Raw genomic sequence first — 21,669 nt, 5'->3', positions numbered from 1 at the left:
CATGACGGGACGCAACTGTTGCTTCATTGTGGACTTGGCATCGCTAAGCCATGAAGAAGAGTATCAAAAGGATTGCTTGAGTGTATGTTCATACGGATAGAAGATGCTGAGAATCTTTTGCTTCAATAACACCATGCTATGGACAGTATGCTGGTCGTCCAATAAGAATGTCTCTGGACAATACTTGCATACCTTATATGGTAATAGGTATAGATCAAACTGCCTAGTTGCACCAAGAGCAGCATACGTTTTGCTGGAACAAAGAGGCAATTCGAAAACCAGATCATCCATTGTATCCCCTCCTTCTTCCGCATTCGCAATATGACGCAAGAGCCGCTAAGCTGTCTTGTGGACTACAGCATAGAGTGGATTGTCACTTTTTATTTCCATTCTGCAATTGACACCACTAACCATCGGAGCCGGGCCGGCAGTCTGGGGCTGGTCTGGGCAGGGCAGCCGTTGCAACGCCAAAGTTCAACGGTCCAGGTTTCTTTTACTCGTCTGGCTTGTAAAGTGCAAACTTCCAAAACCAAGATCTTGAGCGTCACCGTACCTAGTAGAGCACATCGATGGAGGACAGGCAGCAGATAGTTGCGTCAGGGCCATCAACGTGATTGATGGTAAGATCCCCAGTGCCTCAGATCAGAGCAAATTCCAACCGATCCAGTCAACCGGAACAGATCTCGGCGTTAGGGAGAAAGGGACCGAGCGATCGGAGCCCGGAGAGAAAAGGGTTCAAAAAACGGAACAGGCTGCCACCGACATCATTCGGGGCTATTCCCCGCGCCGACCGCTCGGCAAAATCCCCTTGCCTTATCCAGCCCTGATCTTATAGATAAGACGCCTCGGCAGCGTCCACCAGGTTACAGAATAAATGCCCAAAAGAGAAGGCCAGGAAGTCTGGCGGTGAAATACGGATGGGCGGCACACATAACGAGGTCAGTTATAGAGAACAAGAGAATAAAAAGAATGAATAGGATGGCTTGGGCAAATCACGCAAGCTCGCGCAACCACTTGCCAAAGAGGACCCCCATGCACGCCGCCCATAGAAAGCATATGCTAAAGACGCGTGCAGACGCGGGCCAAATCAACTTAGGTTGGAGAGCCCCGCCATCCCACCACGTCCGTTGATTCATCAGCAGCAAAAGCCTCGAAGCAATTTATCTCAACCGTGGCAGTGGGTATCCAAGCATCCATCCCCTCCCCCCCCAATCCACCCACCTGAATCCATCTCAATGCATCTGATAATGGGCCGCTACCACACACACCTGCCGCACAAAGGCAGAGAGAACTGCGGCTAGCGCTGCTGGGGCATTTTTGATCTGATTTCCCTGGTTCGTTTGCCCATCAGGGTAAGTTCCCGATCTTGGAGGGATACCAAACCCTGAAGATCGCTACACTTTGCCTCCCCTCGGGGTCCAACCCAAGAACGAACTCGTTAGGTTGTCCCTTGACATCAAACGGCTCCATTTTTGGAGGGAAAATAGGGCCCCGGGAATGATAGGATCACAAATACCTACTGAGGCTTTGCGTTGCCCCGTCATAACCATGCCCTCCTCCCTCTAAGAATTTTTCTTTTCTCCCACCTTGACCTTTTCTCTTCCGTTCTTGGTCTACACAGCACCTGTCTCTTCTTACACACCTGTCTCTTCTTACACACCTGCAAGAACGGACGTCGTATTCAAGGGACCAACATCAAAGTACCCCTCCACCAAATCCCCACCATTCACATACAGATCAAGAGTTCGGGGCGATTATAATACCGCGGATAGAACGGATCAGACGGACATCGTCAGCAATTCGGTCGATAGATTGACCGACTCTCTCACCTCCTTTCAGAACAAGAAGTTTATCTCTACCGCTCCTTCGGTACACTCAAGCTTTATCTTTTGGTCAAAGTTGTGCCAGTGGCAAACTTGATTCTTTCGAAGGGGTGCCCTTACCGGTACTTCCCAGACCCGTGGAAACCCGAGTCCAATTCTCCACCCCAGGCATTCGGTGAGCCGTGGCCCACGAGCGACTCGCGCCGATTCGAAAGAAAAACAGTTCTAGAAGGAATCGAAACAGTGGGAACAAAAAAACAGAGGCAAAAGAAGGGAGGAATTGTCTAGCAGGAGAGGGAGTTTTGCAAGTGCGCTCGTTGTAGGACGGAAGAAACACTGCGGCAAAATGGTTGAACAGCGCCAGCACGGGCGCACTCCCGTCCACAACAGTGAGGTCTACCTCCTCCGCCAGATGCCTCCGACCTTCTCAACCATCCCCCCACTGTCCCCTCCGTCCCCCATCACACCCGCCGAGGACGATGACTTTTGCAATGGCATGCCGATCGAGGCCCTCTCCCTCTCCCAGCCGGCCATTGCCGTCGCCGACGAGAAGCTTGCCGTCGAAGAGCGTCTCTCCAACGCCGTCCACGTCCTCTCCACCGAGACCACTGCCCTGCAGAACCTGACGGCGCTCTACTCCACCGACCGTTTCGCCCGCGAAGGCTTCAACCGCGCTGTTGAGGCCATCACCCGCCGCAACCACCCCAAATACCCCCACCACCAACACAACTCCCACAGCCGAGGAGCGACAGACGGCAAGATAGTAGTAATAGGCGTCGGCAAGTCAGGGCACATCGCCAAGAAGCTCGTCGCAACCTTCAACTCGCTCGCCATCCAAGCCGTTTTTCTCCACCCCACCGAGGCCCTCCACGGCGATCTGGGCCAGATCGGCCCCCGCGACACCTTCTTGCTGATCACCTTCTCCGGCAAAACCCCCGAGCTCCTGACGCTTCTCCCCCACCTCGACAGGTCACTTCCTCTCATCCTCTTGACGTCTCACACCCGCCCGGAAACATGCGAGCTGATCAAGCACCGCCCCGACACCATCCTTCTTCCCGCACCGATCCATGAGCCAGAGACAAAGTCCTTTGGCGTGTCGGCACCAACAACCTCCACGACGGTGGCGCTGACAGTAGGGGATGCGCTCGCAATCGTCGCCAGCAGGGAGCTACACCCCAGCGTGGCGAGCGTGTTTGCCAAAAATCACCCCGGCGGCGCGATCGGGGCTGCACTGAGGAAGCCAAGCTCAAGTGAAAAGAGCGCGAGGGAATTGGCGGTGCGAATGGAGATGATTCCGCTCCTGGATATACCCCCAGAAAAGACGGCTACGGGTGCGGATGTGCTCAGGGCGGGCTATGCCTCGCCTTCGGGGTGGGTGAGGTTGCAAACCGGGGATGTTATCTCCCCCAGGCGGATCAGGAAGCTGGACTCGGCGGATCTGGTGACCGGGTTGGGGGAGCTGAAAGGGTGGCTGGTGACGAGCAAAAAGGAGTTTGTGCCTGTTGCTGCCGACTCGAGCGTGGAAAAGGCGGCCGAGTGGGTGCTGGGGATGAGGGTTGCGCTTGGGGATGGGCAGTATGAGGATAATGCGATTGTCGCTGTTATGGATCGGGGAGAGTGTGTTGGACTTCTTGAGGTGGGGAGTCTGATGGAGGAGGCATGATTTTTTTTTCTTTTTCTGTTCTGGCTTCCAGTCAATGTGAGCTGGTCAAGGCAACGATGTTTATGAGTTTATCTTCCTTTGGATACAAGAGAGGGGAGCGGCTGCATTTATGGATCATGTGAGCACGTCGGTTGGTGATCAGGGGTTGGCGTGACCCAAGGACAGAGCTAGAGCGGATTGGGAGGTATTCTGGTATTTATGCGCAGCATTAGGTAGGCTCTCTGCTTTTATGATTTTCGATTTTTGTAGCAAGGCGTTGCGGGACCATCGTACATTTGTTTCAATCTTCTTGTCATGGCCGAGAAAGAGGAGTAGGTAGAAGTGGCGGGTGGTATCGTCTTGAACATCAAGTACAGGATAACACTGTACAGCGCAAACATCATTGGGTGGGAGCGACTCTCTTTTTATTTGTGGTATTCTATTTTACTGTTACATGAGACACCCTGTGACATTAGAAATTCAGTTATCATTGATCTACCATATCCGAGTGCTGAATTAGCTTGAGTAACTGTCCGCCTTGCTGTGAAGCACATTTATGATGTACATGATGACCAGATCGTAACAAAATTTGACCCATCCGGCTAATAACCTCTAAACAAGACAGACGCTCAGTCCGAATCACTCTCACTACTCTCGCTACTTTCGCTGCTGTCAGAATCGCTCCCATCATCTGCTTCCTCTTCATCATCAAACTCATCCTCTGATGAAGACTCGGAGGAGGACGAGCTGCTGCTACTCGTTTCCTCATCCTCCTTACCATTCGGCGCATCCGCCATGTTCTCATCTTCGTCATCGTCATCGTCGTCAGAGCTATCACTTTCCGACTCGGACGAGCTGCTGCTCTCAGCATCGCTGATATTGCGTACTTTTCTCAGTCTGCGCTTCTTGGCAGGCTGTTGTGAATCATCGTCACTGCGTGTTCTCTTGTCTGCGACTGCGTTCTCCTGTCCTGACGATGATGAAGAGGAAGAAGTGATAGTTGACGCAGCGGCTGTCGATGTTGTGGTGCTCTCCTCACTGTCCGACGCTAATTCTACGGCCACGATCTCAGCGCGGATGCGCCTCAGTGCTCGCTGCTTGACCGGAGGGTCCACGGTTCTGATGACATATTGTACCTCCTCTAATGGGCGCTTGCCATTGGCATTGGTACCAGTAGACCGACGTTGCTTTTGATGCTGTTGCAGGTCCTCAAGAAATCGCGAGATAACCTCCTCGTACTCTGTCTGCTTGGTGGCCTTGTCCTTGGTGTCGGCAGGGAAAGCGCTGACACCCTGCTCCATATCTTTCTTCTTGATCTCCACCGCCGTCTCTCGTAACCTCGTCCGCACGCCTCCCTTGAGGTCGCTGATATATTGGTAGAAAATTGGAATATCGGATGACGGGATCTTGTCGCCGTCAAAGAGATACTTAATGAGCAATGTCTGGTGGTTCTTGTTGAACTTCCACGAGTCGCGCGCAGTGTGCCACTGGCGAAGGTAATCGAGGGATGGTTCAAGGTTCGTCTCGGGTTTGACAACAGGTTGCGCTGGCTTCTTGGCCTTCTTTTTCTTTGCCTTCTTTGCTGGTTCGACGGATGTCTTCTTGGTGTCCGCTGTGAAGGACACAGATTTTCTTTGTGATCCAGGAGTTTGTTCGTCGGCTCGGAACCTCTTGTTGGGAGTTTGCGCATACGAATTGCTGTTGTAGCTGTTGGCCGGCGACTGATATAGTGGTTGCTTTCTCTTGAGCGCGCTCACAGGGCTGCCGTTTACTTGCGAAGCGGAATTGGCATTGGGACCGGTTGAGCTCAAGACAGGGCTCTCGTCGGATGCTCCCTTGAGCTTGAGGCCCAATCGCTTCCAGGCCGGGACACGAGCGGACATGTTGGCCAGCAAAGAAGAAGCAGGCAAACAGGTGTCGACCGAGGTGAAGAAAAAAAAACCCTGGACCGAGACAGACGACGTAGGACGGACAGGGGCGCGGGTTCCCACAGAAACGGCAAAAGCGCAAATTGAGCCGAGTAGCGCTGTTTTCAACGAGACCCAAGAGTTTCCAAATGCAAGAAATATTGGGGCCGTTTGGCGATGTCGTGAGTTCTATTGGGTGTTTGTGTCGATGCTGCCAGTTGAATGAGAAACAGCCTGCAGCAAATTTCTGTTCCGCCAGTGCTTATCAGCGCCCAATACAGGGGTCTTGCGCCCGATAACAAAGCAGAAGTTAAAAATGTGGGGCAACCCCACTCCCATTGAAGCTTGGGCCCCAGCCATGACGCTTAAGCCGAGATCTGCTTTCTAATTAATGCCTAACTTTCAAGGCAGCCAGACCGCCCGCAACAGCTGGCCGTCAGCCTTCTCCAGGCAAGCAGAGCAACGCGTCGATCGGCAGCTGGAGCTTCCCTGCCAGGCCAACCGCAACGACGAACGAAGCTCCTTGCCGCCTGCTCAACACCAACACCACCACCACCAAAACAACCACCACTGCCCAATCTTTTGACATTGCGCATCTACCGATTCGTCTTCCTCCCATCCGCTCATACAATCCTTCAATAAAGCTTTCATCAGCTCACATCGGTCAAGATGGCGGGTACGTCGATTACCAGCTGCGACGCTGTCGGGCGAGCCTTCAAGCTCCACTTTGGTCCTGGCTAACACTTGATGCGCAGGCAACGCTGGTTACGACCGACACATTACCATTTTCTCCGACCAAGGACGACTGTACCAAGTTGGTATGTACAAGTGCCATAGCCGAGAGGGAGGGGCAAGGGGAGAAGGAGGGCAGTAGACGAGGGGGAACCAAGGAGAGGAAGTTGTCGAAGACTTGAGAGAATTGGAAATGGGGACTGGTTGCGTCTGAGTAGGAGAGAGACTGACAAAGGGATGTCCTGCAGAATATGCCTTCAAGGCCATCACAGCCGCCAACATCATGTCCATTGGCGTCAGGGGCAAGGACTGCGCTGTTGTCCTTTCCCAGAAGAAGGTTCCAGTACGTCAGAAGCAACCGATATTCTGCTGCCTAGCCGGTCAGCTCTAACAGCGTGGTGCAGGACAAGCTCATCGACCCTTCTTCCGTCACACACATCTTCCAGATCTCGCCCTCGGTTGGTTGCGTCATGACCGGCTCCATCGCAGATGCGCGAGCGTTCTCCCAGCGTGCCCAGTCAGAAGCGGCCGAGTTCAGATACAAGTTTGGCTATGAGATGCCATGCGATGCTCTAGCCAAGAGACTTGCCAATATCAGTCAAGTGTACACTCAGCGGGTATGACGACGGGAAATATTGACTTGCCTTGGCAGGGGAATATTGGAATATCGAAGCTGACATACTTGCTAGGCATACATGCGCCCATATGGTCTCGCTGTGACGCTGATCTCCCTCGATTCCGAGTTTGGGCCGCAGTTATTCAAGTGCGACCCCGCCGGTTACTATATCGGTTACAAGGGCACAGCTGCGGGTCCCAAGCAGCAGGAGGCGCTCAATCATCTCGAGAAGAAGCTTAAGAACCGGGATTATGCGGACGGTGATTGGAAGGAGGTTGTTGAGCTTGCAATCACAACACTGAGCACGGTCCTCAGCATGGACTTCAAGAAGACCGAGATTGAGATTGGTATTGTGGGAGGGCCACGCCCAGACGGCAAGGAAGGCACATACCCTGGGTTCAGGACACTTACAGAGGACGAGATCGACGACAGATTACAGGCTATCGCCGAGAAGGACTGAGGTGATGGAGAGAAAATACTACCTCGGGGAAAGTGGGTGTAGTGCCGCGGCCGACCAGGCAGGATGCCAGGTGCTGATTCGCTGTGGGCTCTTGGAAGGTCAGGCTGAGGGAATGAGGGAGTGGGGGAGTAGACAAGGAATCAGGTATGATATGGTGAGGTTTTTGGACCCCCTATATCCACATCCCGCGCGTTGTTCTGTGCTACGGTTCATTCACTCGTGCCATAGAATCTATCATATGCAGCATGCAGGAAAGAGCGTCTAAAATAGACCGGTCCAAGATTCAACCATGTCACAATGGGTGTAGCCTCGTAGCCGTGTGCCCTGTGTCGTATCCAGTGTGGCTTACCGTTTGAAGGCTGAAGACGTTCCTCGTTGTGGGTGCGTGCTGCGGTGTGAAACAGCCAGATATCTACCCACTAGCTTCGTGCCTCTGAACCGAGACCCTCAACGCAACGGGGCGGACAGTGACCGCATCAACATGCTTTTGCTCTTGCTGACGGGGCAGTTACCTATTCCTGCGGCCCACGCGGACCAAACCACGCGGTGGCAACCTGGACGGGAGCAACGGCGGGAGATGCGGGAATAGATGCCACTGGTGCGGTTGTCAACAAGCGGCTCTTGTGTGTGGCTTCTGGGCCGCCAGCAAAGCGGCCAGGATCTGGGGATGGTCCTCATCGACGTTTCGACTCTGGTCGGTTTCAACTTGGAATTACATGCAGGGACCCACAAAGCTGCCTCTCAAATTCGGATTCTACCCGAGTGCGTGGGATCGGGTTAGGCATGTTGGGGATTAGTGTGGCAGAAGAGTTCGGACGATGAGTGCATAGTTCATGGGGGCAAGGTTATCCGGGTGCGTGGGAAGGACTGTGAGAGGTCGATGCACGCTGCTGCAGGTCGACCAGAGGGCCCTGAAAAGCTGACAAGCAGCCTTCTTTGTGGACTTGGCGAGAAAGTCGTCTCCCGCTTGGCGGATGGGAGGAGGGGTCGTGGATCCCCTCCAAGGCTGCTTCAAGCCTCTCAAGCCTCTCTCAACGGCGCCGCCTGCCGTTCGTCCCGCCCTCACACCGCAAAACAGCGTCATCACCAGTCCGAGACACTTCGAGAAAGTCCAAAAACGGTTATCCAAGGAAGACAGTCCCTCCCACTTGCTCACATTTGGCCCTGGAATCGAATGACAAAACTGCACCATTGATGTTTTTTGCTTCTTCAGCTTGGTTCGGCAACGGTGTTGGGAGTTGTTGGGCAACACGGCTAGGAAGGCCATTGGCTGCCGAAGTCTTGAGCCACAGCAAGCTGCCTCCACGGAGAGTTCTGGCCGTTCTGGCCATCACCGGGGAGGCCCGAAAGCGGTTTAGCCCATCTACTGTGGCGTCGCTGAATACTCGTTAGAACTGCCGTTTCGGGGACCCCCCTGTCAACATCACGGTGCACAAACCATCCAAAGCCACCAGGACAGGGCCCGAGAGGCTCTTTTTGTCCCATATCGAACCCTTCAAGGCATTTCCACAGCCTTTGGCCGTGAGATGCCGCCCAAACGATAGGAGGCTGCATTGGACCTGCAGCTCTTGTCCAGCCTGACCAGGGCCCGTCTGAAATCACACCGTTGCAGCCGTGTGCCGCCGTCATTCTGCTGCCTTCATCGTCCCTCTCCAGCCTCTCACATCTCAGGCCTTGCAGCGGTGGGGGAGGTGGAGGTTCAAGGCCGTGCATTCATTCGGTATTACGGACAAAGGGGGGTGTGGACTCACGGTACAACACTGCCCAGCTAGGTAGGGGCCTTATCCCTACGAGGAATGGAATGCAAGGCACATGGATAGCAGGAAATCGACGTAGCATCTCGACACTCCACCTCCATCAAACCTCTCCTCCACTAACATGGCGATGCATCTCCCTCCTCGTGCGACAGGGCACCGGCCTGCAGGCTGGGCATCAAGCGGCTGATGATCTAATCTGTCCTCTCTGCGGGTATAGACTTACCCAAGCCTTTGACGTAGTCATGCTGTCGAAATACTCCGGGACTTAGTCCCGGGTTTATCGCGACAACGTGCATGCTGCCATCTCACTCACGCACTCACACACTCACACATTGACCCCGTCCAAGATACGTACCTCTAGGGGGAACTCTGATTCGGAGTCCTCCTTGCGATGTCTTTGGTCTTGATCCCCTCAACGGTTTGATATCCACCATGTCGAGACATCTACATAAAGTCAATGGGGTTCGCCCCCAGTTGCCGTCGACTGGACACCACCAAGCCATCATCACCTTCACTCAGCGATTGAGCGCCAATCTCTTCTCTTTTCAGACTTGATATCTCTTGTGTCTTGCATAGAGTGCAGCATACTCCCATCCTCCTGGCCTTCCTTGTTTTCCCAGCATCAACCATCTTTTTTTCTCACTCCTGCCTTGCTTTTCACCAAGTTCGAGATAACGAGCAGTTCTTTCCATCGAACTCAATCATTCCTTGACCCTGTATATTCACCCTTCTTCGACACTCGACTTTCAGTTCTCCAAAACCTGACCGCTACCATGTCTGACGGACGTATGTTGCTCACCCCTTAGCACCCACACCCCCCCCTCTTTTACCCCCTACACCCAAGCCTAAGCCCTATCAACACAATGCCCACCCCCTCTGATGGGCTTGTGCGTCATCGGAAATTTACGACAGTATCCCCCGGGAAGCCATCGGCCACTCCTATGAATCCAACCGAGGCGCCACCCCCGACGAGGCTTGCTGAAAAGCGATCTTCACCTTGGCAGGCCACCGCTCCTCAGGAAGTTATGAGACTAACGGGAAGCTCCAGTCAACGAATACCGCACCGCCCGCGTGGCCGAGTTGCTTTCCGACTTTCGCACTCTTCAGTATTACATTGCTGCTGCCCCGGTCAACCCTACCGACATGGATGACTACTACACGGAGGGATGGGCAGCACTTCGCCAGTGCGCTCTTGATGGCCAGCACATTCTCAACTGCGCTGCCGACATCACAGTCCCCCGCGCGAGTGGTGGTGCGGACGAGCAGGCCAAGGCCGAGCTTAAGCAGTAGGTTTCTCGTCCTCCAAACTTGGTTATCCGTCCTCCCCTTTTTCTTGGTATTAACGTCATGGACCCAACCAGAGTCCTCCTTGACGCCTACGCTCGCCGTCACGAAGGCCAAAAGATCTATCTCCGTCAGGCTGCTGTGCAGCGCTGGATCGAATGGCGGGATCAGATTCTTATGGGTGGCAGGCCTCACTCTGGCAACCAGAGCCAACTCAGGGCCTGTGACCAACAACTGCGTGCTGTACGTCTACTTTTCACTGTTTCTTTTTTCTCCTTTTCCTGTTGCCCCCTCAGAAAAACTTACAAAAAGTAGGAGCTCGCAAACATCACCGACGAAGCCATCTACTCGGAGCTTCAGGTCTCCGACATGACCATGGGCCGCTGGGTGGACGAAGACCCAAGCCTCCGCGCTGTGCAGCGGTGGGTTCGGACTCGGAGAGCTTAATCCCTAATTCACGACTTGTCACGACGACGACGACCTGATCACATCACGGTTCACGGCCGGTTCAACTCGACGATCTTTTCACCATGCCTCACGAAACCACGACCATGATCGGAGAAAAAAACTTAATGTTTACACACATTGATACCCCGGGGGCCCCCTTCTTGCCAAATTCTCCGTCGGCCAAAAAAGGGGGGCAACAACAACACGATACGATGCGAGTCATCAACTACACAAAAATAATTATCTCCTCTCTTCTTCTTCTCTTCTTTGCATCATGGGGGGAACGGTCAATTTTCCTCTGAACATTTTTCTTCTTTTTCTTTCGGGGCGACATTTTTGATGGATTCTAGGTTTTGTTTGGGGTTTTTAAACCATTGGATTACAAGATACCACGGGTCAGCACACGCAGGGATACAGGTTTTATTTTCCCCGTTTTGGATTTATTCTTCTTCTTTTGTCGTTTCGTTATGGTTATTAAAAAGTTCAACTGTACATATTTGTTGAATGGTTTGGTACTGGCTCGGGGCTCTGTCTGGAACAGGAGCTTCTTGCGGGTGGGTTGGATGGTCATTCATGCATACACACAGCATATTTTGTCAGGGGACGTTAAAGGATACCAAAAAAGGGGGGGCTGCCGGGAGCAGCGTAGGAAAATAGTTGTTGAATTGCAAAACAGTCTTGCATTGAGTGGCTTCAATATGATACGCTAAATCTCTTCAACTGTGTATAATACATGTACTCCAACTACCATCAACGAATCTAAACATTCTTGCTCTGTACACACAATGCAATTCCACCCACGGATAAAAACATGCCAATCAAGGTATCTGGTACACAAGTTAGCTATTGGCCGTAGTTGAATATAGCAACAAGCCCTACCACGACTGATAACCTTCCCTTCCACCCACCACTCACCCAGCACGGTAAACAAGAACGCACAGGTATTCACAATAGGCACCGTCAAGCTCAGTTCTGTATCATCCTATCAGCAACCATCCAGCCACCTACCCTTTCCCGTACGAGGGGAGGGGGGGTGACACATACCAGCCTTCCCAATCAACAGAAAGAACCACACGCTCCCCGTCAAGTTCAGCACCAGCGGCACCGCATACCTCGGGTTCCTCAACAGGTCCATCACACCAAAAAAGGCCCCGAGCACCTTCCGCTTCACCACACTCGACTGCACAGAGCGTGACTCGAGTAGCGAGTGGGGTGGAGGGGAGTGGGAGCGGGCCGCGGCGCGGATGAAGGGTGTCGTCAACCCCCACGCTATGCCCACCAGCAAAAAGGAGAGGACGTAGTTGACCACCGGAGGTTTCGGCTCTGGGTTGTCAGAGAGGAGGATGTCTGAGGCAGCCATGTTGTAGGTACCGAGTGAAATCGCCACCTTGCTCTGCCAGCCGCGTGGGAGGTATTTTTGGAATCGGCTTGGGTGTGGTTTTAGGTTGTTGTTGATGATGTGATGTTTTGAAAGTCTTGAAACAACATGCCTAGCACGTGGGGAATCGGCCAATTACCCCGGACGGCCTCCTAGAAAACGGTTGTTAGAGAGAGGGGCACAAGGCGGAGACCCGACAGTTTGGAGCTGAATATGCACCACCCACGAGCAAATCAACAAGACTGGGCAAGTGCAGGTGACGACAAAAATCAATAATTCGGCTCTCAGCCTTGTGGACAGGTGGTGACCAAACGGGGGAAACGCTGAAACGGGAAAGTAGCGCCGCGCCCGTTAAGATGGGGACTGTGGCTTGGTTTTTGGTTTATCGATAAGACAACGGCGTCAAATTGTGGAGATGTTCTAATTGGGAATAGCGTGGCTTTATTGTCCGATGTCAACTTTTCTTTTGTAAATGTTCTTTGGGCTTCAAGATACAAGGCATCCAAAGAGTTTTGCGTCGACTTTGAACCTCCAAAGTTCCTGATTTCTTTACCGACACATAATCTGCAAAGATCGACAGCATATTTGAGCCTGAAGATTCGGCCCGAGGGGCTCACAACGCTGCAGTGTCTCCCTACTGGACGCAGCTTTCCACGAGTCACGGTTGGCGTGTCCTCACCGTCGGGACGTCCGGATGTCCTCACTTCATGATGAATGCTGAAAGCTGAGGTCTTGTTCCTCAACCGAGACGACAGAAGGCCAGTAAGCATTCTATCACGACAATTTGATTGACAGGACGTTGCCGCGAGGTTGAACCTCAGACGCTATTGACGTAACGCCAAGTTTCTAGCCTTCCCCATCAGCCAGTGGAGCTTGTTGTAGGGCTGAAGAAGTTCCTCGTCACCACTGGCAGACGCACAGAGGACGCAATGACTCTTGTTGGAGTTGATGGCCTGCACAAAAAATCCATTTGTTCCCATTCGTTACCTTTCTCATACATATATATGTACATAGTCAGCTCTGCTACACCCAATACGACGGCACCTGGTGAGAAGATCACTCACTGATTGCTGACATGATGCAAGATCGGAAAGCAGGGCATCGGCTATTAAGCACACACCCTACCCCTATATTGTTCGTCTTGGCAGTCATCCAGATTTTGAAGATGCAGCTAATATCTCGGGCTTCAAGACACCAAAGATTTATGATTGACATTACATGACGAACTTGCTGTTCTCCTAAAGACAGACATCTGTGTTAGCGTTCCTGAACCCCTTTTCCTGACATCATCAGTCCTTAGCTTCAGAATCGTCCAGCTGGTGCAAGACGGTTCAAGGTTGGGAACTTTTCGCTCGGTCTAGTTATTGACGTGGAGTTGTAGATCTGCGGGAATCTGGATCTAGAACCGTCCCCCCCTGGAGCGATCGATATTAGCTTCAACTACGGATGTTTGCATGGGTCCGGTGGACTCCATGGCAAAGCACCCGCTGGATCTCGGCATCATGTTCGGACTTTGCCCATGATGTCGGCCATTCTCACCGTCCTCTTTTCGAAGCGCCTACTCATGTCCTGGACAAAATAGCAGGTACTCTAGGTTAGTAGAACGTGTGATGGCCATTAATTTATACCTCATTAAATCATAAATAGGCCTCTTTAACTACTCGTTAAGATCTATTAACTATCTTCCGAGCCCTAGTAACTAATCATCTCTAACGCATCTTAACTAGGTATCTTTTCAAGTGCGATTCGGACTACTCTCCTGAATTGACCTACTTTGCTGTGCCAGTTATTTTGTCCACGACGTGCTACTCTACAATCCCGATCAAGGAACCTTGCGTCAAGAAAACATGCCCAAGCCTATAGTGAGCTCTAGCTTGGCTCTACACGACAAAGCCACCCGTTGAGCGAGCAAGCCGCATCGTGCTATCAACTGGTATTGTTGATATATGACCGGGGGAGATCCCACCTTCCAGACACTAATTCTCATTACCCCTCACACAAAACGCAATCTCTCCATACAATCAACCAACCTTCAGGATGCCTACTGATGCTCAGATCGCCGGCGGCCACAAGGCCAACTTGAACAACCCCAACACCTCCAAGGAGTCCAAGGATAACTCCCAAAAAATTCTCGACAACGAGTTCAACGGTGGTGACGGTATGCGTGCTCTCCATGAACACCCGATATCTCTTGCTAATCACGCGTGTAGTCCCCAAGGCTAGCGACACCAAGGACAAGAACCCAGGCAACGTTGCCGGTGGTCTCAAGGCGTAAGTGATCCGTTGCATCCGAGGCGCGCGTTCCGAAACACGGCAGCTAACGGTGGTTTGGCCGGACAGGACCATGAAGAACCCTAATGTCTCTGACGAGGCTAAGAAGTCTGCCGAGGAGCGCCTCAACAACATGTAAACCGCTATACGTGGGGAAGCGGGAAATTAGCGTGTCTGAAATCTTGTAAAATCTAATCCAACCTCGAGTCTCCTCGATATTTCATTTGTAGCTACCGTGGCATCCAAGCAAAACTAGCACAACAGTGATCAAATATACCTGTCTTCAGGTATAATATAGACCTGGAAAAATAACTCATGTGACATATACCTTTACAGTGGTGACCCCAGCTCGAGAGACATGACAAGAGCTGAAATCCGGTTCCTGATTTCTCCAGTTGTGGGGTTTGTTTCGGGAAGATCGTGGATTCTTGGTAAAAGCAACATCAAGGTGGGGTTCAAGACGTCAACAAAGGTGGCTTGGGAGACAGAGGATGGCTTACGAGTCGCGACACGCCATAACCCGAGAAAGAACCAAACAACCTGGAAACAGATGCAAAGGGAAGTTGCGTTTCAAGCTGCAGTTGAAATCTCTTATATCTTGGGATGTCGGGATGCAGGAAGGGGAAAGAGGCTGGTGCAAATCAGAGACGAGGATTTGGGGCTGCCACTGCAAGGTCGATCAGGAAACAGCTTTAAACCCCTGTTCGGGGCATCAGCCCAGCCTCGCGGATTTGCGCGGTAACGCGGGTATCGGGCGCACCAGCCACCCCAAATCCAGTGGAAATGCACGTAATCCCCCAACTTGGAATCCACCCAACCACCGCAGAGACGCGCGATCTAACCCAAGCTAGCGGTTGTTTGGGGGGCCCGGGCGGCACCACTGCCGTGCGGATGCTTGTGCTTGTGCTTGTGTGCTTCCTGTGCTTGTGCTTCCTCCTGCTCTCTCATCAGGGTGCTTTCTTCTTTCTGCACCTGCTCCTTCTTTCCCTCCTTCCCTTCGTTGAGCTCTCTGGGTCGTGGCCTAACTCTTCAGTCTGACCTCATGTTTCTCTTTTGTTTTTTGACACACTTCTGAAGTCAAGCATTCGACCCTCGTTGTCAGCGGGGCACCTACCTCGGACCGCACGTCAGCACAACCTGGAAACACCCTCCCCCCCAAAACAAGGACCAACAGTCGCTGGGCCAAGCCCCCCTCGAGTAAACAATCCCGATCCCTTCTTTTGATCAATCAAGAGCCACAAAACAGAAAAATAAGGGCAAAATGTCCACCAGAACAAAAACCCTCCCGCTCGCCCATACGGCGGGCATCTTCTCAGACATGAGTGCCGATGGACCAGAAATCGGTACGCTTGTTTTGGTGGTGGACCGGGCGAAAAACTTACCGAACCGCAAGACGATTGGAAAACAAGATCCTTACTGCGCTGCGCGCCTGGGGAAAGAAGCAAAGAAGACCAGCACCGACATTCGTGGCGGTCAAACTCCCAGATGGTATGTTTCTCCAATCTTTCGGGTCACAGCAACACAAGGCTAGATAGATGGAATGGTGAACTCGACTAATCATGTCATATCACACAGGGATCAAGAACTCAGATTCACAGTTCACGACTCACCAGACTACTTTCAGCTTAAAGTGTCCGTGTTCAACGACGACAAGAAGACCGAACTTATAGGCGAGGCATGGATAGACCTGCGCGATATCATTGTCGATGGGGGTGGGCAGAGTGATCAATGGCACCAACTGCAATGCAGGGGTAAATATGCAGGCGAGCTCCGTCTTGAACTCACATACTACGACAACCACCCCAAGCCCGACAAGGCACCAACCAAGTCAAGAAATCCGCAACAAGCTTCTTTAGCAGAAAATGAGCAGCAACCCGAGACAGCGCCAGTGGCCGCCACGGGACCCAGGGCCATGCCGAAACGGCGGCCCCTACCTTCGGATCCGGTTACGGGGAAAACACCCTCACCCGCACCGTCGTCAAAGCCACCACCACCTGCCCCTGCGCCGGAGCCGGTAGAGACACCGCCTCGCTCTCAGCCAAATCCTATTTCATCATATGTGCCGTCTCAGTCACCCCTGCAGCATATTGAGTATGGGTCTCAGTCGTCGCGCTACCAGCAGCAACCACCACCATTGGAACATTATCCTCGTCGAGAGCGTAGTGCCGATCTTCGACGAGAGCCACCGCCCCCTCAACAATACCAGACATCGGAAAGAGTGGAAAGATACCCTGGACAGCAATCACAGTCGTACGACCGCTATGACTCTAGGCCCAGTGACCCATATGGAGCACCTCAACAGGAGCCACCTCAGGAATTTAGTGACGATCGACCTCCTCCACCTCCCGCCCATCGGTCTAGGCCTAGCCTCAACTCTGCTCCCAATTCAGGGTTTCAAGGGACTCCGCCGACAATGAGACAAGACGTTCTGAGGAACGAGGCCCATCGTGCTTCTGCCTCCCCTTCAAGTTACCCGGGGCGCCCAACTTACAAGGCTGCCGACTCGTCACCAGCTGCTCTGCCTGGCTCTCAGTATCAGGCTATAGAGCAACCCCCGCCACCTAGACATTATTCATATGACACGAACGGGTATGACCAGTCACATAGAGGCATGCAAGCCACCGTCGAAGACGTCCCCGAGTCTCCCGAGTCTTCTAATTCGAACAGAAGAAGCATGGGCAGGGCGCCTCCTGGCCAATCTCAACAACAGTATGATCTGGACTTTGAACAGACTAGCCCTGCTCCACTGAACATTTCAGGGAGAAGACCGAGCAATGCAGTGGACCATCAATACTCCACCTCTCCAGGCATGCAAGATCAGCGGTACTCGACTTCTCCTGGGATGCAAGACCGGTACTCGACCTCGCCTGGGATGCAAGACCAGCGGTACTCGACTTCTCCCAGTGTACAAGACCAGCGGTACTCGACTTCTCCCAGTGTACAAGACCAACGGTACTCGACTTCTGGCGTGCAAGACCAGCGCTGTTCGACCTCGCCTGGAATGCAGGAGCAATCGGGATATCAGAGCTCCAATGGCTACGTGATGTCCTCCACCGACTTGTCACGGCGGGAACCGTCGGATTACTCGTCTTCTTCCAACTATGGCCGGCATTCCGAGCCTAGCCTTCCCACGTACGAGTCCCATCAGAACCAGAGAGCACTGCCATGGCGAGATGAGCCCGATAATGGGTCAAACAGCTACTCGGCTGCACCAGTGCCTGCTGCGTTGATTCCTGGGATTGATCCAAACATCTCACAGGAGATCGCGGTGCGTGTCAACGAAGACAGTGGTCGTCGACGGTACAACCAACAAGCGCAAATGGAGACACCCCCAAGGGGCAGAACCATGGATGTCGCTCGGAGATATGATCAAGATGGATCCCCCGCGAGCTACAACGCTCAGCCTACTGCTCATGGCAGGAGTCCCATGACTTACACAGCAGGGCCATCGACATCGAGTGTTAACGTAGTGATCAAGTCGCGGGCATACTCGCCCAACCCACCCGTTCGTGACCCTAGTCCCAACCCGCCCCAGCAACATCACAACCCACCCCAGCAGCAGCACACCATCCGCCGCAAGTCAGTAAGCCCCAGACCACCATCCTCTGATAGCCGCGCTATGTCCAGCGTTCCTTTCGGCCCCGACAGCTATGAGGTTCTCAACCCCACCGCCGCCGCTGCTGCCATGCACGACCCGACCGCTGCTCTGCCGGACTACGACGCAGCCACTGGCAAGATCATCACACACGATGGTCGCGAAGTTGACCCCTCTGACCATTTGCCCATGGACACTTGGGCACCTGAACCCGAAGCGAAGAAGCCGACACAGACATCTCCCGCTCCTCGTCCTACACCGGGTGGTCCACAACCACAGCCCGTATCTTCGACCGGCCGTCGTCCTCTACGCATCGCTGCCGCCTCCCGTCCACAAAGCTACGTCGCACCTGACTCTTTCGATTCCCTCACTCCGTCCCCGCCTGTCTCCAACGGCCGAAATCGCCTCCAAAAGAAACCTCCCCATCGCATGTCCATCTCGTCTGGGTTCTCACCATCAGAACCAGTCATGTCTGGCGCCAATGGTCTTGGTCCCGGAAGGAGGAACAGCAACGTTGGCTTAGACTCTCAGCCTCTTGCTCCCCTGCCTCCTCACCAGGACAACTTTAATTCCCAAAGGAATCTCCCACGAGCCTCAACTTTTGACTATGGTGCCGGGGAGAATTACCACCCTTCCATGCAGGGGAGTATTGGACGGAATGGGCCTCCTCCTCCGGCTAAGATCCCTTTGGCGTTGCCGCCTTCCCAGGGGTATAATAATAGTAATATGAGCGGCGCGCTGCAGTTGCACAGCAGTAGTGCTGCCAGACGAGGAGGGATGGATGATTATGATTATCATGACGGGGGGTATCGGCATCAAAATGACGGGTATGCCAATGGTGGTGGGGTGGGTGGTGGAACGGAGTTGAGCCTGGAGGAGGAGTTGAGGTCGATTGATATTGGAACGGGGAGATCGTCGAGGCGCCATCAGGGGTATGTGCATCAGGGGCAGTGGTAAAAAGAGGCGCATTTCCAACATTGAAATTCTATGATATCTCATCATTTTTGAGCTTTCATTTCCCTTGGTTTGGACTTCTTTTTGGGACGGAAGGTGAATTTGCGTATACGAGTTATGGATATGACGAGGAGGTGTTCTGTTATATACAGCGGTGGATTTTAGCCTTTTGGGAACATGTAGGGTAGGGAAGGGATATAGATGGGCCAACATTGTGGGATGTTATGGATGATTTGGGGCGTAAATGAGACTTGATTGAACATTTCCTCTTTCATCTTGATGAATGATGAATTCCCCCAGCACATTCATTAAGATTGAAGTTGGCTTTTGTTGGGAAGAGAAAAGAAGAGTCTTGGTGGAAGGTTGAGCCATTAGCTCAAAGCCTCTGACATCAAAACCATGATGGATAATCCAATTGATGTGACCACCAGCTGTTTGGGAGACGATTTCAGAGCCCTAGTGCATCCGACTGACTCACCAAGATCGGGTGGCGTACCCGGCTTGACGGCGAGGAGGACATGATTCATCGCCGAAAGTGATGTTTTGTTGAGACAACCAACCCCAACATGTGAAGGAAATACATCCTAATACTCGAGCCATTTCAAAAGACCGTATCATGACAAGAGATTACACACCAACACAGAAAGACGTTGACCGCCACGAAACGCCAAACCAGGTAGACCCATCCGAAACATATGTTTTATTTCCCCGTCATGCCCCTTCTCGCAGCAATATCCGAGTGTAGGTATCTCTCTATGTCAAAAGACAACAAAACAACCACAACAGTAACAACAGTACGAGAGCAGCAGTGGCTTTTTAATAAACCCTTTCCTATCCCCTCTTGGAGCAAATAGAACAATATAAAAACTCCGACGCAATGCAATACAAAGAGACCAGACAGAGAATAATTAAGAAATACACAAAAGTAGGCTTGCCCCTTCATCAACAAACTGACGCTGCCCCCTAGTTATTCCCCAACGTCAAGGTCTCCAACATGCCCGCCACTTCCATGGCGGTTTGCGCCTTGCTCGCCGCCCTTGACACCTTGCCGAGGAGAGCGTGGAACAACACTGCCAGTTCTGAGCTTCCGGCAACGTGCTCGCTGTAGAGATCGTACAAGTGGAAGGACACATCAACGCAAATGCTGAGGTAGCGCGGGTCAACAATGTATTTGCTCACCCATTTTAGAAGAGGGATGATGGACACTTCGTCGCGACCCTCGAGCGCCTCGCGGAGCGCGGACCGGTGACGAAGAGCAATGAGAACGGTGAGGGCGGTAAGAGGTTGGTACTCTGGCCCGGACATGTCGATTACTTCGTCTAGACACGCGGCGTAGAACCCATCCTTGAAGTTGCGCTGCCAGGGCTTGAGCTTCTTCTTCCTGGAGCCAGTGTCTGATGTTGGGATGACGACGTCGACGTTTTCGCCTAGCATGTCCATGTTCTTGTTGCTGACGGCTGCGCGTTTGCGCTTGGCATTTCTGGCGTCGATCTTGTCGAGAGCTGAGGTGCCAATGGCGGCTTCGATAGCGGCGCGCTCGCGGGCCTTCTCGGCGGCTGCTCCTGACAGCTTGGTGCGGATGGCCAACACGCCGGATTGCATGCCTACGGCGAGGTGGCGATCTTCTTGGGCTGCGCCGGCGGCGATGACCGAGAGGGAGAGGATAGGGCTGGAGTATTTGCACCCAAACACGACGTTCCAGTTGGAAGTCTCAAAGACCTTGACATGGCCATCCAGACTGCCGCTGACAACACGCTTGCCATTGGACGCCAACGAGAGGCTTGTGACAGTCTTTTGGTGGTTCGTAATAAGACGCAGTGGTTTCGCGGCGACCAGGTCAAGGACCGAGATGGCGTTTCCGGAGGCAGCGAGGAGGGTGGTGCCCCCGGGAAGGGGCAGGACTTCTTCGATTGGGTCCTTGTGCTTAAAGGTGAAGACTGAACCGCCCGGTGTCCTGGCATCCCACACCCGGACCGTCTCATCGTAGGAACCGGTGACCAGCATGTTGCTGTTGCCGCCGGGGATGAAAGCGCCGCTGCGGACGTAGTCTGAGTGACCGGTAAAGGTATGGCTGGGGTTGTTTGATGGCAGGTCCCACAGCCGGACCGTCTTGTCATCACTGCAACTCATGAGGGTGGTGAGTTCGGTGGGTGACCACTTTGTAACCCACACCGGCTGCTTGTGGATGTGCCATGTCTTGAGAATAACAGCCCTTGTACCGCCGCCGACATCAAAAACCTGCATCTTTCCCGAATCCTCACCGGCGACCAGCGCTCTGCCGTCAGCCCTAATCTCGCCGGAATGGGCCTCGCTGTCGAAGCGACCAATCGTCTTGAGGAGCTCGCGCTTTCGTATCGAGAAGATGTCCACACGGGGACCTGAGGTTACTGCAAAGAGGTCATTGATCTTTGTGGCGGCAACCATGGAATTGGACAGGACGGCGCCTGTCTGGGCGGGGAAACTGATGTGCGAGATGGGCCATGTTGCCGTCGAGGTATGTAATTTCTGGTTCTTGAAGGATCTCCAGTATCGCTGTTCGGGTGTGACGGGGCTGGGGCCCGAAGGCAGCTTAACCAGCGGTAACGGTTGAACTTCTGCTGCCATTTCGAATGCGTTGGTGAAGAAAACCTGAAAGCCGAGGGGGTGGTGCCAGTCGTGAGCTTCGTTTGTGTGGTTGCTGCCCGCGCGCGACAGCCTGCTCGAAACTTTTTTTTTGGCCCAGGCAATGGAGACAGGGGTCTTGGGACCCACTCCTTGCCCAGAGTCTAGCTCTGATAAGATAAGCTTCTAGTGTAGTCAAGAT

General features: G+C 53.1%; 10 protein-coding genes across 10 annotated transcripts; 6 read left to right on the top strand and 4 right to left on the bottom strand.

The window, feature by feature from the left end:
* Window positions 1–1,329: 1,329 nt before the first annotated feature.
* Window positions 1,330–2,357, bottom strand: QC763_0044540 (uncharacterized protein; the record flags this gene model as incomplete). Its single annotated transcript, XM_062905668.1, has 3 exons — window positions 1,330–1,880; window positions 1,944–2,048; window positions 2,224–2,357. The coding sequence occupies 3 exons, from the start codon at window positions 2,355–2,357 to the stop codon at window positions 1,856–1,858; spliced, it is 264 nt and encodes an 87-aa protein (XP_062769282.1). The 3' UTR covers window positions 1,330–1,855.
* QC763_0044530 (uncharacterized protein) lies at window positions 2,170–3,486 on the top strand (the record flags this gene model as incomplete). The annotated part of the gene is made up of 1 exon (XM_062905667.1): window positions 2,170–3,486. The coding sequence occupies one exon, from the start codon at window positions 2,170–2,172 to the stop codon at window positions 3,484–3,486; it is 1,317 nt and encodes a 438-aa protein (XP_062769281.1).
* Window positions 3,487–4,094: 608 nt separating this feature from the next.
* On the bottom strand, window positions 4,095–5,348 carry QC763_213310 (uncharacterized protein; the record flags this gene model as incomplete). Its single annotated transcript, XM_062910373.1, has 1 exon — window positions 4,095–5,348. The coding sequence occupies one exon, from the start codon at window positions 5,346–5,348 to the stop codon at window positions 4,095–4,097; it is 1,254 nt and encodes a 417-aa protein (XP_062769280.1).
* A 137-nt stretch (window positions 5,349–5,485) lies between these two features.
* Window positions 5,486–7,476, top strand: SCL1 (Proteasome subunit YC7alpha/Y8 (protease yscE subunit 7)). Its single transcript, XM_062910372.1, has 5 exons — window positions 5,486–6,048; window positions 6,128–6,190; window positions 6,353–6,447; window positions 6,509–6,721; window positions 6,794–7,476. Exons 1-5 carry the CDS (start codon window positions 6,042–6,044, stop codon window positions 7,178–7,180), a joined length of 765 nt encoding a protein of 254 aa, XP_062769279.1. The 5' UTR covers window positions 5,486–6,041; the 3' UTR covers window positions 7,181–7,476.
* A 421-nt stretch (window positions 7,477–7,897) lies between these two features.
* Window positions 7,898–11,449, top strand: QC763_213290 (uncharacterized protein). Its single transcript, XM_062910371.1, has 4 exons — window positions 7,898–9,723; window positions 9,986–10,223; window positions 10,299–10,464; window positions 10,537–11,449. Exons 1-4 carry the CDS (start codon window positions 9,711–9,713, stop codon window positions 10,666–10,668), a joined length of 549 nt encoding a protein of 182 aa, XP_062769278.1. The 5' UTR covers window positions 7,898–9,710; the 3' UTR covers window positions 10,669–11,449.
* QC763_213280 (uncharacterized protein) lies at window positions 11,371–12,913 on the bottom strand. Its single transcript, XM_062910370.1, has 3 exons — window positions 11,713–12,913; window positions 11,548–11,640; window positions 11,371–11,495 (listed from the first exon to the last, which is right to left on the bottom strand). The coding sequence occupies exons 1-3, from the start codon at window positions 12,026–12,028 to the stop codon at window positions 11,428–11,430; spliced, it is 477 nt and encodes a 158-aa protein (XP_062769277.1). The 5' UTR covers window positions 12,029–12,913; the 3' UTR covers window positions 11,371–11,427.
* Window positions 12,914–13,568: 655 nt separating this feature from the next.
* On the top strand, window positions 13,569–13,909 carry QC763_0044480 (uncharacterized protein; the record flags this gene model as incomplete). The annotated part of the gene is made up of 2 exons (XM_062905666.1): window positions 13,569–13,612; window positions 13,774–13,909. The coding sequence occupies 2 exons, from the start codon at window positions 13,569–13,571 to the stop codon at window positions 13,907–13,909; spliced, it is 180 nt and encodes a 59-aa protein (XP_062769276.1).
* Window positions 13,910–14,083: 174 nt separating this feature from the next.
* QC763_213270 (uncharacterized protein) lies at window positions 14,084–14,656 on the top strand (the record flags this gene model as incomplete). Its single annotated transcript, XM_062910369.1, has 3 exons — window positions 14,084–14,204; window positions 14,257–14,317; window positions 14,387–14,656. The coding sequence occupies 3 exons, from the start codon at window positions 14,084–14,086 to the stop codon at window positions 14,454–14,456; spliced, it is 252 nt and encodes an 83-aa protein (XP_062769275.1). The 3' UTR covers window positions 14,457–14,656.
* Window positions 14,657–15,578: 922 nt separating this feature from the next.
* QC763_213260 (uncharacterized protein) lies at window positions 15,579–18,869 on the top strand (the record flags this gene model as incomplete). Its single annotated transcript, XM_062910368.1, has 3 exons — window positions 15,579–15,805; window positions 15,893–17,253; window positions 17,284–18,869. The coding sequence occupies 3 exons, from the start codon at window positions 15,579–15,581 to the stop codon at window positions 18,867–18,869; spliced, it is 3,174 nt and encodes a 1,057-aa protein (XP_062769274.1).
* Window positions 18,870–19,829: 960 nt separating this feature from the next.
* Window positions 19,830–21,470, bottom strand: utp15 (U3 small nucleolar RNA-associated protein 15; the record flags this gene model as incomplete). The annotated part of the gene is made up of 1 exon (XM_062910367.1): window positions 19,830–21,470. One exon carries the CDS (start codon window positions 21,468–21,470, stop codon window positions 19,830–19,832), a length of 1,641 nt encoding a protein of 546 aa, XP_062769273.1.
* Window positions 21,471–21,669: the final 199 nt, after the last annotated feature.

This window comes from Podospora pseudopauciseta (genome assembly GCF_035222475.1).
Source record: "Podospora pseudopauciseta strain CBS 411.78 chromosome 2 map unlocalized CBS411.78m_2, whole genome shotgun sequence".
NCBI classification, from domain to species: domain Eukaryota; kingdom Fungi; phylum Ascomycota; class Sordariomycetes; order Sordariales; family Podosporaceae; genus Podospora; species Podospora pseudopauciseta.
Note: the sequence above shows the minus strand (reverse complement) of the source record. Positions and strands in the feature narration are given on the sequence as shown.

What these genes read in the sequence shown, in the direction of transcription:
- SCL1 (XM_062910372.1), top strand. An exon ending in AGGACGACTGTACCAAGTTG is followed by an intron (nt 6,191 to 6,352) that starts GTATGTACAAGT and finishes GATGTCCTGCAG; the next exon opens with AATATGCCTTCAAGGCCATC. An exon ending in GTCAAGTGTACACTCAGCGG is followed by an intron (nt 6,722 to 6,793) that starts GTATGACGACGG and finishes CATACTTGCTAG; the next exon opens with GCATACATGCGCCCATATGG.
- QC763_213290 (XM_062910371.1), top strand. An exon ending in GCCAAGGCCGAGCTTAAGCA is followed by an intron (nt 10,224 to 10,298) that starts GTAGGTTTCTCG and finishes GGACCCAACCAG; the next exon opens with AGTCCTCCTTGACGCCTACG. An exon ending in GTGACCAACAACTGCGTGCT is followed by an intron (nt 10,465 to 10,536) that starts GTACGTCTACTT and finishes TACAAAAAGTAG; the next exon opens with GAGCTCGCAAACATCACCGA.
- QC763_213280 (XM_062910370.1), bottom strand. Translation starts at nt 12,028, where the DNA reads ATGGCTGCCTCAGACATCCTCCTCTCTGACAACCCAGAGCCGAAACCT. An exon ending in TCTGTTGATTGGGAAGGCTG is followed by an intron (nt 11,641 to 11,712) that starts GTATGTGTCACC and finishes AGGATGATACAG; the next exon opens with AACTGAGCTTGACGGTGCCT. An exon ending in AGGGAAGGTTATCAGTCGTG is followed by an intron (nt 11,496 to 11,547) that starts GTAGGGCTTGTT and finishes CTTGTGTACCAG; the next exon opens with ATACCTTGATTGGCATGTTT.